Source organism: Pseudorasbora parva, chromosome 17 (genome assembly GCF_024679245.1).
Source record: "Pseudorasbora parva isolate DD20220531a chromosome 17, ASM2467924v1, whole genome shotgun sequence".
Classification (NCBI taxonomy): domain Eukaryota; kingdom Metazoa; phylum Chordata; class Actinopteri; order Cypriniformes; family Gobionidae; genus Pseudorasbora; species Pseudorasbora parva.
In genome coordinates this window covers 21,734,707-21,752,505 of record NC_090188.1, presented here as the reverse complement: position 1 = coordinate 21,752,505, position 17,799 = coordinate 21,734,707, and the positions used below count along the sequence as shown (strand labels likewise).

The 17,799-nt window shown below is 34.5% G+C and overlaps 1 protein-coding gene across 1 annotated transcript; it reads left to right on the top strand.

Moving 5' to 3' along the window:
• The first annotated feature begins 3,625 nt into the window (after positions 1–3,625).
• On the top strand, positions 3,626–11,700 carry rgra (retinal G protein coupled receptor a). The gene is made up of 7 exons (XM_067421984.1): positions 3,626–4,047; positions 4,284–4,440; positions 5,816–5,937; positions 6,521–6,674; positions 6,912–7,029; positions 10,326–10,439; positions 11,224–11,700. The coding sequence occupies exons 1-7, from the start codon at positions 3,969–3,971 to the stop codon at positions 11,365–11,367; spliced, it is 888 nt and encodes a 295-aa protein (XP_067278085.1). The 5' UTR covers positions 3,626–3,968; the 3' UTR covers positions 11,368–11,700.
• Positions 11,701–17,799: the final 6,099 nt, after the last annotated feature.

The following is a 17,799-nucleotide window of genomic DNA, read 5'->3' as shown; positions in this document are numbered from 1 at the left end:
ATAAACAGAAACAATCCAATGTAAATAAAAAAAAGAAATAAAACCGAAAATATATTAACAGCATATGAAACAGTAAATAAGAAAAGTGCAGGAAATAAATAATAATATTGTTTAGAAACCTAGAGTTTTTAGAATAAGGGTTAAATGCAAAGGAGTTCAAAATTTAGTTTCAAGGTTTACATCTAAATCTTTCCTTTGGTAAAAAAAAGAAAAGAAAAACAGGTATGGCGTGTCTAGTTTGCTGTAATTATTGTCCCACGAGAGTAATTTTTTCCCAGAAGCCTATTTGTTTATGCTACTGTCGGTTTGTAAATACAACATTGAACCTTGGCACCAGATCATCTGTTCTGATGAGTGCCAAGTTGTAAATATAAAATCAAATTTCTCAACCGCCATGAGCTTAAGAAAAAGAAGGGGGGAAAAAATCCAGCAACGTGTTTATTTATTTTATTTTTTTAAATTGGAAAGTGCAAATGTGGAACAACTCAATACAGGTCCTTCTCAAAAAATTAGCATATGTAATAAAAGTTCATTATTTTCCATAATGTAATTATAAAAATTAAACTTTCATATATTTTAGATTCATTGCACACCAACTGAAATATTTCAGGTCTTTTATTGTTTTAATACTGATGATTTTGGCAAACAGCTCATGAAAACCCAAAATCCCCATCTCAAAAAATTAGCATATTTCATCCGACCAATAAAAGAAACGTTTTTTTTAATACAAAAAAGTCAACCTTCAAATAATTATGTTCAGTTATGCACTCAATACTTGGTCGGGAATCCTTTTGCAGAAACGACTGCTTCAATGTAGCGTGGCATGGAGGCGATCAGGCTGATTGGCACTGCTGAGGTGTTATGGAGGCCCAGGATGCTTTGATAGCGACCTTAAGCTCATCCAGAACGTTGGGTCTTGCGTCTCTCAACTTTCTCTTCACAATATCCCACAGATTCTCTATGGGGTTCAGGTCAGGAGAGTTGGCAGGCCAATTGAGCACAGTAATACCATGGTCAGTAAACCATTTACCAGTTGTTTTGGCACTGTGAGCAGGTGCCAGGTCGTGCTGAAAAACGAAATCTTCATCTCCATAAAGCTTTTCAGCAGATGGAAGCATGAAGTGCTCCAAAATCTCCTGATAGCTAGCTGCATTGACCCTGCCCTTGATAAAACACAGTGGACCAACACCAGCAGCTGACATGGCACCCCAGACCATCACTGACTGTGGGTACTTGACACTGGACTTCAGGCATTTTGGCATTTCCTTCTCCCCAGTCTTCCTTCATACTCTGGCACCTTGATTTCCGAATGACATGCAAAATTTGCTTTCATCCGAAAAAAAGTACTTTGGACCACTGAGCAACAGTCCAGTGCTGCTTCTCTGTAGCCCAGGTCAGGCACTTCTGCCGCTGTTTCTGGTTCAAAAGTGGCTTGACCTGGGGAATGCGGCACCTGTAGCCCATTTCCTGCACACGCCTGTGCACGGTGGCTCTGGATGTTTCTACTCCAGACTCAGTCCACTGCTTCCGCAGGTCCCCCAAGGTCTGGAATCGTTCCTTCTCCACAATCTTCCTCAGGGTCTGGTCACCTCTTCTCGTTGTGCAGCGTTTTTTGCCACACTTTTTCCTTCCCACAGACTTCCCACTCAGGTGCCTGATACAGCACTCTGGGAACAGCCTATTCGTTCAGAAATTTCTTTCTGTGTCTTACCTTCTCGCTTGAGGGTGTCAATGATGGCCTTCTGGACAGGGTCGGGTCGGCAGTCTTACCCATGATTGGGGTTTTGAGTAATGAACCAGGCTGGGAGTTTTTAAAAGCCTCAGGAATCTTTTGCAGGTGTTTAGAGTTAATTAGTTGATTCAGATGATAAGGTTAATAGCTCGTTTATAACCTTTTCATGATATGCTAATTTTTGAATTTTGGGTTTTCATGAGCTGTATGCCAAAATCATCAGTATTAAAAACAATAAAAGACCTGAAATATTTCAGTTGACGTGCAATGAATCTAAAATATATGAAAGTTACATTTTTATCATTCAGTATGGAAAATAATTAACTTTTATCACATGCTAATTTTTTGAGAAGGACCTGTATATATAGGTGTTCACATTTCCTTGCCTAAACCTCTCTCAAGATCTATTCTCTATTCTCCTCAAGATCTGTTTGTGAGTTTCAAAGTAGGAACGTATAGTTTCAGCTAGAGAATTCAGTAAAAGCTAAAAGCTGCAGTGAGTAAAGTAAACCTCGTGAGAATAATGGTCCAGTACTATGCTAATCCCTGCACTGGAAAGTACAAACCTGTCTTTCACAAGTTATTGAATAGAGAACCTGTACGTGAGAAACATATGATCATAATGTGCGAAAATCACAGCTTAGAGAGGTCTAGTCGTAGTCACGGGACTGGTGTTTTAAAAACCTTTCAAAGATCTTTCAAACTATTTTTTTAGTTCCTTCAGACTAACTAATATTGTGTATATATAATTTGATAAAGAAAATGTACAATTTCCACACACACAAAAAAGTACTTTACAATAAGGTCTCATTTAACTCAATTGTTACCATGAAATATGAGCAATAGTCTTACAGTATTTATTAACCTTTGTTTATGTTAATAAAAACACTGTCACGTTAGTTCACAGTGTAACAACAGCAACTTTTGAGTTTAATTACATATTAGTAAATGTAGAAATAAATACTGTTAATCATTTGTTTACTAATTAGAAATAATACACAATTAATACAATCAAACCTTAATTATTACACTCAAATTACTTCATTTGAGTGTGAATTTGTCCTACTCAAGTTTACACTCCACATATAACTAATTGAATGTTAGAAACACGACAAGTGTTGTTACATTGATGTTAATGAAACCTTGTTGTTGTAAAGGGTTTTTCTAACATACAATTAGTTTTTGAAAACTTGAGTGGGACAAATGTGCTTATAAACCTTTAAAAAAATGGGGATGTTTTATTTTATACTGTCATATGAATTATTCTTTTTTTAACATGTTAATTATATTTTCCTGGTTTCACAACATAATCTTGGCTGAACAATATGGGATTTGTTTGTGGACTGTATGGTATGATAAGCCTTGAATTAGGATTTTGCTCCCAAAATGATATATTTTATGTGGAATTACACCGGACTTCATGTGATAAAACACCATTCAATGTACATTTTTAACAACAGCCCAAAAAAAGTAGGTTAGTGTATCAGTGTTACTCTTTGTAACTTGTTTATCATTTGGCTTCCACTCAAGTATGAATAACGCAATCTGGAAACAAAGCGGCTTTTAATAGAGCAGAATTCAGAGTGGTTACAAACTATTCCAAATGTTTCTATTTCAGCACGAGACACAGCTTATGATTATGACTGTAGGCTATAGAATGCAATGACCGCAAAATTATTTCCCAGAACCACTACTTTTCTATTTGTGAAGACATTTTCTCTCTCCCTCTTGTGTCTAAAGATCTTTTCACTATCCACTGGTTTTCTCCAAAGAGCCAGTGACAGGCTGCATTTGAGAAAAGTCATGATAAAAACAGTTTCTCTCATCATCCATATGCAAACAGTCAGTGTCTGGAGTGCCAGTTTGACGACACCTGTTGTTCATCCAGCGAACAGAACACAACACTGAACTGGCACAGGCTGAACTGGTTCACATCCACCCCGGTCGTATCATCAGTGCGCTCAAGCGTCCGACACACAAAGGGTTGTTGTGTAACTGAATGGGCGCTTTACTGATGCCTTGTGTAAATACGTATTAGGGGTCAGTGGTAGGAGTTATGTTCATTAAGACATTCTTGTGCGGATTGAAGCAGATGGAGAGCTTTACATAATTACGTTCATGCTTTTTCACGTGAAATGCTCCTTTAAAAGAAGGCTCGGTTTGTACACACCGAGGCACATCGCGCGCGCGAGCGGACTGTGATTCTGCACACTTTGGTGTCATAATTGCGTTCAAAATGGTAACGTCGTATCCATTACCGGAGGGATTCTCCGATTTCGATGTGTTCTCCCTGGGATCTTGTCTGCTCGTGGAGGGTAAGAAGAATCATGTTCTGGTTTAAAAAGAGGATCGCATGCAAATCTTACTTTGTGGACGTATAGCCTTGATATGATGCGCTTTACCTGGGATCGATAGGCAACATCAATAATGTAGATTTAACTAACTAACTGAAGGCTGACACTTAATGTATAGCTTATTGCTGTTTCGTAACCGCGCTGTTATGGGGTCTCGAGAAGGCTTTGACTGTTTACACGTTTTTCTGTCTCTGAAGGTCTCCTCGGGTTCTTCCTGAATGCTGTCACCGTTGTTGCTTTTCTTAAAATAAGAGAATTACGGACCCCAAGTAATTTTCTCGTGTTCAGCCTGGCCATGGCAGATATGGGTATTTCTATGAACGCCACTATCGCTGCCTTCTCAAGCTTTCTGAGGTGAGCACGCGCACGTTTGTGTGTTGATGATGTTGTTGACGGAACCCCTGGAGGCGATGCTGCGTCATGAAAGCCAGTGTGTAAATTGTGTAAATACAGCTGTGATGTCATCTTTTCGTAATACATTTCTAAGGTGCAGCTGTTGAGTTAGAGGGATAGTTGGGTTTGCAGGACTTTTTGTAAATTCTCTGTGGGATGAAATTCTCTGTTTTTTAATTACATCCCTGCTATAATAAATAATAGCATAATCCAGCTTTTTTAGCTGGTTTCCAGGCCTTGTCTGGCTGGTTTTAGAGGGTTTTCGGCTGTCCCTAAGGCATGACCTCTCAGCTGCAGTACCAGCTGAGCACTAACTCAGACAAGGAAAGCAGAAACTGTCTTTTGGAAAATATACTTTAAGCTGGTTTCTTTCTAGTTCAGGTTGTTACACAACTCTATTACTTGAATAAAAGTAAAAGTACTACTGGTCAAATATTACTCCGTTACAAGTGAAAGTTCTAAAAACAGATTTTTACTTAAGTAAAAGTACAGAAGTATTTGTTTTTAAAAAGTATACTTGCGTATCAAAAGTAAATGTCCCTTTTTTATGTCAATGCATTATTTCATTATTCTTTCATTGTTGTATAAATGCACATTATGCCATAATGCTGGTTTAAAGACAGTTAGTGATGCTCTATCTGACTTGCTAGCATGCAACTACATTAAACTAATTTCAATACTTGTATAAAAGTTACAAAGCTCTTTACAAAGCGACTGTCACTTTAAGGCCGAATGCATGGATCCAATACACTGATACACAACCGATATTTTTCTAACTGTTTACTCTTTCTCCCAGACATGTACATTTTTTAACATTTTATGAGACATACATCAAGTGTATGCCAATTAAACTAATCTTTAATCTTTTCAGAAAACTGAAACATACTTTCTAAGTATGGCCATGGGTGCACACACACATAACCGTCTTCTTCCATATTGCTATAAACTGATCAGTGACCAATGCTGGGAAAATTCCCAAGCCCTTACAAGAGTGATTACTGATAGTGATTATTGAATTGCAAAAAAACAAAAAAACAATTTTCGACTTTGAAGACCTTGATAAAAATGTAGTGGAGTAAAAAGTACTATATTTGCAGTTCTCAAGCAAATTTACTTAGTTACTGTCCACCTCTGAATCAAACCAACATTCAAATATGTTGGATTTTCAAATGTACTGATACAAACAATGATGTAAAGAAATATTTAAGATAGAGACGATTTTTAAAGTTTAAGTTCTTCACTGATATACATTACACTGAAATAAATTACACATTATTTATTTCATTTCAACCAGCAGAACTCTGATCTTTTTTTACATGTGCTCTTGAAACTCCAGATACTGGCCTTATGGATCAGATGGATGCCAGACCCATGGCTTCCAGGGCTTTGTGACTGCTCTTGCCAGCATCCACTTTATTGCAGCCATTGCTTGGGACAGATACCACCAGTACTGCACAAGTGAGTTACAGAAACCTTAGTAAAAACCAATGAGATGCCTTTCATATAGGACCTGCACTTCAACAGCATATTTGACAGTCTTTGTTCTAGTTCAGACCACCCATGTTGCAAAGACTACCAGCTGAATGTACTTATAGTGCACATAGGCTTTGTCCAAATGCCATTCTTTTCCGAATCTCAGTGAATGGCCATTTTAAATTATTACAGCAGCCTATGTCCACACTGAAAAACTCATGTTGACATTTTTTAGTGAGTTAGCATCAAAACAGAAAAGCAACATACACAACCATTAAAGACTTTTAGGCCCTGTTTACATCTGGTATTAATCATTTTAGTCAACTTGTCCACTTTCAAACACTTCCAGAGGTAGTCAAAAACGCATGTGGTCAAATGCATTCAAACAGCCCCACAAGACTGCCTACTCTCATTTATTTTTATTTAACTAACTTATTTAAACCTTTTGAACAGTTGCATATGTGTATAAATATAGTAACTGATTTATTTATTTTTAAAGGTTAGGGTCATTAAATAAAACTATTTAGTACATAGCACAGCAAAATGTTTGATACCCTTATTTGATTAGGGACAAAGCTGCAGTGGAGCAGCTCCATCACCCTGGTTATCTTCATCTGGCTCTTCACTGCCTTCTGGTCTGCCATGCCTCTGATTGGCTGGGGAGAGTATGACTATGAGCCCTTGAGGACCTGCTGCACCCTGGACTACAGCAAGGGTGATAGGTAAGATGCACAGTTAATCAGTACATTGGCATGTTATAACAGCTGTGGCGAGCAATGTTGTCTAATCTAAGTTTAGACCCACATTCTGACCCATATATTTAAATACGCATTCTGACCCATATTTACAAATACAGAATATAAAATAAATATTAGGTTCATGGGGATATCTAATTTCCTGAAAATAAATCTGAAATAAGATGCTTGAAGGCCTATAAATGTATTTTTATCTGTCCTCAGGAACTATGTGTCTTACTTGATCCCCATGGCCATCTTCAACATGGGCATTCAGGTGTTTGTCGTGCTATCTTCCTATCAGTCCATTGATAGGAAATTTAAGAAGACTGGCCAGGCTAAGGTAAAGAATCGTCTGCATGATATTAGAATTTGACATGTGAGGCAAAAGGGTGCATGAAAAGAACATAGTTTAACAGTTCCCCTCACATTGCATAAGACCATTATTAACGGTGACTGAGTGGGTCAAAGAGATGTTTTGCCTGGGAGCACAAAGGCATCTCTTCACTACTAAACCCTTTGCTACTAAACCCTTCTCCAGGATAGAACTATTATGTAACGCTAAAAAAATTGCTTGGACACCAATACCAAAGTGATAGCAGAAGAAGGGAATTTCAGACCCTGTACAGCTGGGGTCGGCAAGTATATTTGGCCATGGGCCAAAAAAAATTGCCACTAGATGGCAAGCTAGAATATAGTTAAGGGATAATTTATTTATGAAATTTATGAAAAATACATCTAGAATTGCCTGATATACTGTTTCAGTGTATTTTGTAACTGGTAGTGAGCTGTTACTCTGTTAAAAAATAGGATAAATGAATAAAGCAGTAGAGACATGTAACCGGCAAGTATCTTCATTCGCCAACTTGCAACACAGACCCCCGTGCTAAAACACACATGTTGGAGACACGGAATGGATAAAAGTAACAAAAATAAATAAAAGAGGACTAAGCCCATTAATGTCTAAACAAATTGTGTTTTATTTCCTCTTTCCATATTGTGAATAATAAATGTGTATTTTAATTTTGAGTAACAAAATTGGTTTCTTTTGGCTCGCTCTAACCGGTGCTTGAACTCGGGTCTTTCCGCATGGGAGTCTGACGCTCTAACAATGACGATAAAGGCTGCAACTTCTTGCTCAAGCCACTAGACTAGAACGTCTCTTGACATGAGGGGAGACCTGCACAGCACTCTATAGCTCGCCTCCTCTACACTATGACAGATGGATTTCAATTTTGGCCACTACTGTACAGAGACCGGAATGACATCATCAAGTATATACTTAACATTTTTAAATGTCTGTGGAAGAGCTCAGACCTCATATGTGGTACCATTTGAAAGCTTAGAATGTCTACTTATTGGAGAAATGCATAACTTTGGCATGCTTTACACAAAGTAACTTATTTTCACTAATTTACTGTGGTACCAACCATTTCCGCCTGGATTTGGCCTACCCAAATAGGAAAGCTTCCCATACCCACATACAGTGGTCTAAATAACAAAATAAACCAAATGTTGGTGTCATTTTACAGAAAACCCTTTAAAGTTACATAAACCACTGCTAAAAGGGATAAACAGTATATTTTGACTGAGCTGTAATAATATTTTATAATCTGATATAATATTATAATAATAGCTTATAAATTCATTTTTGAAAGTGTATTACTCAGGCCTTGTTTGCTCTAGCACATTACAGACAGTTTTGGCTGTTTCCACTAGATTCCAGAAAATACTGGAAAAAACATTTGTGTCTGGATCTGAATGGAGGAATATTACCTTTTTTATGCAATTTCCGCCTAAGTTGTCCTCAAACAACACATACTTACATATTAGTCACTTTTAGCAGTGGTTTATGTAACTTCAAAGGGTTTCCTTTAAAATGACACTAAAATTGTGTATTTAGACTACTGTATGTGGGTATGGGAAGCTTTTCAATTCGGGTAGGCCAAATCCAGGGAGAAATCTGCAAAAATGGTACCAAAGCATAAGTGGTTACGACCAGCACAGAACAGGGTTATTAATGTTAGTTTTTTTTTAAAACTGAAAGCGAAAATAAATACAAATATTAAAAATATATATTATATAATATGCCATGACAGCTAACTGAAAAAAAGTTGAAACACTAAAATTATCAACAGGGAATAAAAAATATAAAAAAATCTCAATAGCAATATTTAAAAAACACTAATGAAAAGCACATACCACAATTACTAAAAATGAAAGTAAAATATAAACAGTCCTAAAATAATAATGGCACAGTATTACAATAATTTAGGCCTAATGTATTCTACTACTGAACTGTATTCTAGTTTGTAAATGTAGTATAAGTCTTTGTAATTATGTCTTTGTTAAGCCTTCATGACAAATTTAGCTTATTACTTATTACATCAATTCTAATCAACTCTTTGTGTGTGTGTGTGTGTGTGTGTGTGTGTGTGTGTGTGTGTGTGTGTGTGTGTGTGTGTGTGTGTGTGTGTGTGTGTGTGTGTGTGTGTATGTGTGTGTGTGTTCACTTGTATACTGACAAAAAAATGTACAGTAAAAAAACAGTTATGGTTGCCATAAATGTAGCCTAAATAATATGGATGGATTTAACTTAAATTTACAGTAAAACATAATAATAATAATAAAGTAAGTAATAGTTAATAAAGTACTAATATCTGTTTTATACCTTCATAATAAACTGACAACCACAAAAACAGGTGATGAGAGTCACATGATGAATCAAAGCTCATCACAAGCAGCTGAAAAGGAGAATACCAATATATAAAAGGTGCAGTGTCATCACACAAATACTAAACAACATCATGGTAACACTCAACACACACAAAAAAACCTGAAAATGTAACAATATCTTACTGTAAAATGTATATAAAATATAGTAAAGAAAGTAACTGTTAACCAAGTAACATGTTTTTATCATAGCATTTTTACATTCTTTTAAAGTTAAATAACGATCATTGTTTACAGTGTTTTCATATCAACAGTAGCATGTTTAATGGTGTATTAGTTTCACTTAAGTTAATTAATGAAAATTCTGTCATTAATTCCTTTGTTGAACACAAATTAAGATATTTTGATGAAATCCGAGAGCTTTCTGAACCCGCACAGACTGCAATGTTATTAACACTTTCAAAACCCAGAAAGGTAGTAAAGATATCATTAAAATAGTCCATGTGACTCCAGTGGTTAAACCTTAATGTTTTGAAGTGACTTTTTGTGTACAAAACCCCCCCAAAAATAACAACGCTATTTAACAATTTATTTCCTTCCATGTCAGTCTCTGATGCTGTTCACGTTGTGAACACAGCACAGCGCTTTCGGGTTCTACATCAGAACAACGGCTCAGTATTGGCCAGCCCTGGTGTCGAACCCAGAAGCGCTACAGTGTTTGTAACCTTTTTGCACAATAAAGTGAAAATAACTTTGCAGTCTATGGAGGGTCAGAAATCCCAGATTTCTTTAAAAAAAATCTTAATTTGTGTTCCGAAGATGAATGAAGGTCTTACAAGGAACGACATGAGGGTGAGTGAGTAATGACAAAAATGTAATTTTTGGGTGAACTAACCCTTTAATCTGCAGCATGTGACTAAGAAATCCAACTGAAGACTAAATCTCCTGCTTTGTCTCTATGTGCAGTTCAACTGTAGCACTCCTCTGAAGACCATGCTGTTCTGCTGGGGCCCCTATGGTATGCTGGCTTTCTATGCTGCTGTGGAGAACGCAACCCTTGTCTCTCCTAAACTGAGAATGGTGAGGAAGCATATCAGACGATATGCAGAAAGAAGTGTTCACCCCAAAATGAATTATGTCTTCTAGGAAGCACAAAAGTCAATATTTTGAAGTATTCTGTTTTAACTGTTTTTGTCTATAAAATTAAAGTGAATGGGTTCCAATACAACACGGAAACCCACTGGCTTATCATCATATAAAAAATGAAAATTATATGATATATTTATCAAAATGTGTTCTTTTGTGCTCCTCAGAAAAAAGGACTAATGATATCAGATAACCAGTAAATCTCACAGTAACAAATAAATACCAATATCAAATAAATAAATATATTAATTCAGCAAGGATGCATTTAATTGATCAAAAGTTACAGTAAAGACATGTATGTTTCTACATAAAATCAACTGTTTAATAAAAATATATATCACATTTCTACAAAAATATTTAAGCATAACCTCTAACAACTTTATAAGAAAATTTTCTTGCTTAAATTTCAACTTTGACATCACAGCAATTAATTACATTTTCTAAATAGATTACATTAGAACAAATATTTTAATTATATATAAATATATATATATATATATATATATATATATATATATATATATATATTTATATATATATATATATATAAAATACTAATTGTAAAAATATTTGATGATATTGCCGTTTTGATCAAATAAAATCAGCCTCATACAGTTTGAGCAGACAGACAGTAGCATAAACACATGAAGTGATAAATACATTTCTGTTAAACTATTTAAAGTGTGTGCATGAATCTCATTTGGATGTGTTCTTACAGATTGCACCCATTTTGGCTAAGACATCCCCTACTTTCAACGTCTTTGTTTACGCCCTCGGGAACGAGAACTACAGGGGAGGAATCTGGCAGTTGCTCACTGGTCAAAAGATCGAGACTCTTGCTGTTGAGAATAAGTCCAAATAAACTAAGCACATGATAATAACAGTTGATGTCCTGGTAGTTTCTAACAGGTATGACAAATGCTTATTGTCTTTGTGTGCTTTGTGTCATCCCTGCTGTATTTGTGTGGACATGATTGTGAAGTCTGTGTTTGTGGTATAGTTTCATTTGTTATTTTTAATATGGGAGATTTCAAGATGTAATAAACATTTCTTGATATTTTGACAAAGCACACAAGCTGCTCCTAATCAAAATGTTTCAGAAATGGGTTCAATTTTATCTGTATCATTACAAAGCACATGTAAGAAGAGAATTTGTGGCCGTCGTTCAATAAGGGTTAAGCTGGAATCATATTCGATAAGAAGTACTTATGTAAGTGTACTTCACACTGCATTTTTAAATGTCACAATTAGTCAAACAAATGGGGTGACTACTAGACAAATAAACAGCAATGTATTTACTGCTACCTTTAAGAGTTCAATACAATACTTTTTGGTTCATGTTAACCAAAAGGCACAGTTTGGCACACACAGAAAGTAAAGTCTACTTTATTTTCCACATAAGGAAATGACTTGCTATGAGATAAGGTCTACATCCAGCTTATGAGACAGAATTAGGCGAGCAACATTTTCTAATCCCAGAAACAACGGTGCTTTTCATGAAAACACATTCCCCAGTGCACAAGATTAGTCAAAAAGAAAAAAGATTATGCACGAGACTTACTGCGATTGAAAATGTTCTGACTGTCGATCCCGTTTTCCCTTCTGCATATTCTGTCTCCATTCCAACAGAAATCATTCTGGCATCTAAAAAAAACTAATTTATGCCAAATCATTTCTTTATGGAGATATTTTGTACACTGTAAGAAAAACATGTAAGGCAACATAAAAAATGCATTTGATGTAGTATTAAAAATATTTATAGTTTCACTTTTTAAAGTGTGCATAAACCTAGTATCATCAATTACTACATATGTAGACTGAATATCATAAGTCAATATAGCATAATAATTCATTTTGCAACCTAAAGTGTGAGTTTGCATACCATGTGCATATTTTTTGCCAGAATTGGAAGAATTTCAGACTACAATGTACACAAATACAAATATAGGAAACCCATTGTATCTACTTATTTAATATATTTGTAAATACACATGGAAAAGTATATAACATTGTGACAGAATGATATACAATATTGGTTATATATTTTAAGTTAATATGTGATATTTCAGAAATGCCTGAACAGTATCAGCAACTATTAAAACATAAGGATGCATATGAAAGATATACTTTTCTATACCACAATGATTGTGTTAGTGTAACGCTCAATAACAAATAATAGATAACTGTGTAGTGGTTCATGCATCACTTGTGTCATGCAAGAATCAGACTAGTCTTTAAAAGCGCTTGTGTCCACTTCCTCAAGTGCACTTTGGATAACCTGTGAATGATGTGTATTGAAGTTGTCATGTTCAATTGAAGTGTCTTGTCGTCAACTGATTTGTATATCTCAGCCAAGAAGCACAACAGTGAAATAAACATCGCTGGCTACATTATTGTGTTGTGATTGAGTTCTCCAGACCAAGCTTTAGTAAACGTAAATTATATACCTGAGGTCCTCAACCCTTGGTTGACAGTCAAACCCGTCCAGGGAGCAGAAAGTTCAAAAATGATTCTTGGTAAGGTTTTCCTTCTTAATTTTATATACTGGCGTTATTATATATCCTACAATAATTATTATATAGGCGTAAGCCATTAAAAAAAAAAAAAATATATATATATATATATATATATATAGTTATAGATATATCTATATAACTATATCTTATATCTACTATATCTAAGTTGGAAACAGTTCTGCTGCTTAATATTTTTTCATAACCTGTAATACTTTATGATACTTTGATGAATAAAAAGTAAAAAAAAAAGAAGAAAAAAAGCAAATGTTTAAAAAAAAAAGAAATCTTTTGTAACAACAACATACACTACTGGTCAGTACTTTGGGTTCAGTCATTTCTTTCTTTCTTTTTTTGAAATAATAAATTGATAAAAATTGATAGTAAAGGAGATTTATATTATTTGAAAATGTTTTTATTTTGAATAAATGAAGTTATTTTGAACATTTTATTCATCAAATATATTAAGCAGCAGAACTGTTTCCAACACTCATAATAAACCAGAATATTGATTTCTGAAGGATCATGTGATAGACTGGATATCACATGTGACACTGAAGACTGGAGTAATGATCCTGAAAATTCTGCTTTGCATCACAGAAATAAATGATCATTTAAAGTATAATAAATTGAAAACCAAATATTTTAAATGGTAATATATCACAATATTTAAAAAAGAAATCTGTATTTTTGATCAAATAAATGCAGGCTTGATGAGCAGAAGAAGCAAAAAGATTACAAATAGTAATGTGTCCAAACTTTTGGCCTGTACTGTATATATACACAATATTTATATTTATATAGAAGATCAATTATATAAATATATACACATGCAAATATTTCTTAAATATATACATGAATGAGTTTGTATTTAGAGTATATATACATAATAATTATAAATATATTATGTAAACACAAACTTTTATTTTTGATCTGATTAATCGATTGCCCAGTACTAATTTTAGTTATCTTCATTCAGAAATCCAGACAAAAATAACAACTCAAACTAAGAACAAACTAAACATATTTTATTAATTGTGGCCACGTATCTGCACTATTCATCAAATCAATTCACTTCACTTTCATCAAAATCTTCACTTTTTTAATGATCTCAGTGTGAATAATGCTTTGAAAAATAAAAAAAACACAAAACTTAAATCATAATTCTAGATGTCATCTGATAATGTGGTGACTTCCATTTTAAAAAAAAGAGCAAAAAAGCAATACATTTTTGTAGGGCAGCCAAATCACAACCCTCATAGATTATGAATTTTGAAATACCCCTGGTATTTAGTGGTTTTCATAGAGGTAAACCAATACATAACTAGCGTAAGTGTGGCATTCCACTGTCAAGACAGATTACATTTAGAAGGGATAGAGAAGTGCTCTTTTCCAAACTTTTGACATCTATTTTCATACTTGGAATATTTGTACCAAGCAGAAAGGAAAACCTCTTCAAAATATCAATCTCCCATATATCAACACGAACAGTCCACAAGTGGAGATTTCTAGTTCGGAAAGCATAATTAGTCACACATGCGACATAGCCTTGAGATACAAACAGCTCTCTCCAATTCTGATTTGTATTCAATTTATGGCATGTAACACACACTGACAGCGTGAGTGTCTGAGCCGCTGCAATCCAGAGTAATCAGTCACAAGCTTACGATCAGATATCCAAAGGTTCAAGAGCAGGGTGAAAGATCAAACCGGCTGCCAGAAGCCATGTATTTTTTAGTTGATTAAAAAACATTTGAAGCAGATTATGCAATCATTACGCAAATGTGCATGGGAAGCAGTCTGCCATATCAACTGAACTGTCAGTTCACGCTGGAAGCGTTTACACAAACAGTGATACTCAATATAACATCAGATAAAAAATGATTAACGCCAGGTACATTTAGCACCAAACATATTGGGATATTGAGAATTTGTGCCACTGGGTGATCATAAATATTAAATGAAATGTGTGAACAATTAACAGTAGACAAAACATAAAAAAAAAAATTGAACCATTGGGGGTGATTTTTTTTGTTTTTTTAAAGAAATTGTATTTTAAAGGATTATGGAGCGTGTAATCTGGATTACTGATGTGTGCGTCATTGCTCTTTAGAGAGCTCTGTGTTCTCAGTCATTTAAAGCACTAAAGTCACTTTTAACTAGTATGGAATGAAAAAGGATATATACATATCGTCTAAATGACTTTTGTAGTAACTTGACCTGACCTGAAAAAAATATAACTGTCAAAAACTGGATATTAACTGAATGATATGAATTAATTAGCATTTAAATAACCCACTAACAGTGTTATTTTAGCATTATTACAGTATTTTTTCCATATTTAGAATTTTATATTTTCAGTTTTTATTGATGTTTTTGTAATTTTATTACATGGCTTTGTCATCTTTAATATTTCTATATAACTTTAATTTAGTTTTATTTCAGTTTTAGTCACTTTAATACTTCAATGTTGTCTTGTCAACTAACTGTAATAGTTTATGTTTTCATCTAATATTAAATGTTAGCATTTTTTTAGTTACAGATAACAATTTATTATAATTTTAGTTAAATCACAGCATTACTGTCCACTTCTTCTTCTTTTTTACCATGGACAAACAAATCCGAATGAAAAAGGAGATAGTAGCTACAGATACAATAAAGTCATAAATATAAATATCAGTCATACTTTCAATGTAATAACAATGTAATAAATATATAAATAATGTAATAAAAGCAAATCTTAGAGTAGCCAGCCAGATGAGGAATTACTATAACTGAGCTCAATTTATTTAACAAACAGTTAATTTACATTTTATTAAGAACTAAGGGAAATTGAGCTTTGACTCTGAGGCCTTTGAGAAAATGTATTTTGTATTAAACATTTCTAAAGCCTATGCCATAATGATAAGAGGAAACTGGACACCTTGAGATTCCTCCGCAGAGCTACTCAGAACATGTCCCCCGTGTTTTTGTACGTTCATTTAGAGAGAAACAGAGAGCTGATGGTGTGTAATAATTTCTTAGCTTGGGTTAATTTTACAAGTGACTAGCTTGGCTGCAGTCTGAACCAGCCTCCATTAATGAAATTGTATTTTCTCAACAAGGTTAGCTTAATCCTTTTGTTTATGATTCACTCAGGCACATGGATTAAAATGTTTTAATCATTTTTCCCTTGCATATTTCAATTTCACATGTTCACGTGTATAGCATGTTGGTGCTTGGCATGACAAGACACGGTTTGATGTCCAAATAGTATTGTCAACGTCTGTGCATGTAAAACAGTGAACAACTTAATCAGAGTATGAACACATTGCAATTAACATAGCCAGCACCAAAGAAATGACACTTATTTCTGACATTATTTTACAAAGTATTTCAAAAAAAGGATTTGCTCAGAACGTGCCCAAGACTCAAGAAGATGACAGCTTGTAAAAATGTCTTGATCTAGAATCAGAATGAATCTTTCTAAAATGATTGAGCGGGATGTCATCAGGGACTGTCAACAGAATAAAACAATCAAAGCAAATACTGTCCAAAAACTCAAACGAAAGATCCTCCAACTTATTACTAAGCTTTCAAGCCTATAAAATGGGAGTTTAAACATGATTGCTTCAACTTAAACACAGACATCATGAATTAATACTTTTTACCACAGCGGATTACATGATGAACTTGTTTCTCATGATTTCAGAACAGATCGGAACGGACTCCGGGCTGGAACAGCAAGAAAATCTTTCATCCTCAGGGAACGGATCCAGTGAGGAAGAGAAGGACGGATTGGGGATATGACGTATGTGCTTCACGCCAAGCCAATGCCAAGAATTAAAACCATATTATGTCCAGTGAATGAATAGACTGCAAAGACAGACAGTGGAGGATTAGCAGTGAAAAAGAGAGTGATAGGAGGAAAGAGAGAATGCATGAAAACAAAAGCTCCCAGGCTATTAACAGATTATTGAAATTCACATTTTGTAATGCACTACTCGCCACAAATAAACTCACCACTACTCTAGCACATCAAGTGATGCAAAGGATAATTATTATTCTTTGTGTGTGTGAGTTTGTTTACCGTATATTTCCTAGAATTCCCTAAAAACATACTTGATAAAATAAACATATAAATATAAAATAATCAGGAGGAGATTTTGGCAGATTATTTTAAACAGTTTTGTATTATATATATATATATATATATATATATATATATATATATATATATATATATATATATATATATAGTCTTGTTCAAAATAATAGCAGTACAATGTGACTAACCAGAATAATCAAGGTTTTTCGTATATTTTTTTATTGCTACGTGGCAAACAAGTTACCAGTAGGTTCAGTAGATTCTCAGAAAACAAATGAGACCCAGCATTCATGATATGCACGCTCTTAAGGCTGTGCAATTGGGCAATTAGTTGAATTAGTTGAAAGGGGTGTGTTCAAAAAAATAGCAGTGTGGCATTCAATCACTGAGGTCATCAATTTTATGAAGAAACAGGTGTGAATCAGGTGGCCCCTATTTAAGGATGAATCCAACACTTGTTGAACATGCATTTGAAAGCTGAGGAAAATGGGTCGTTCAAGACATTGTTCAGAAGAACAGCGTACTTTGATTAAAAAGTTGATTAGAGAGGGGAAAACCTATAAAGAGGTGCAAAAAAATGATAGGCTGTTCAGGTAAAATGATCTCCAATGCCTTAAAATGGAGAGCAAAACCAGAGAGACGTGGAAGAAAACGGAAGACAACCATCAAAATGGATAGAAGAATAACCAGAATG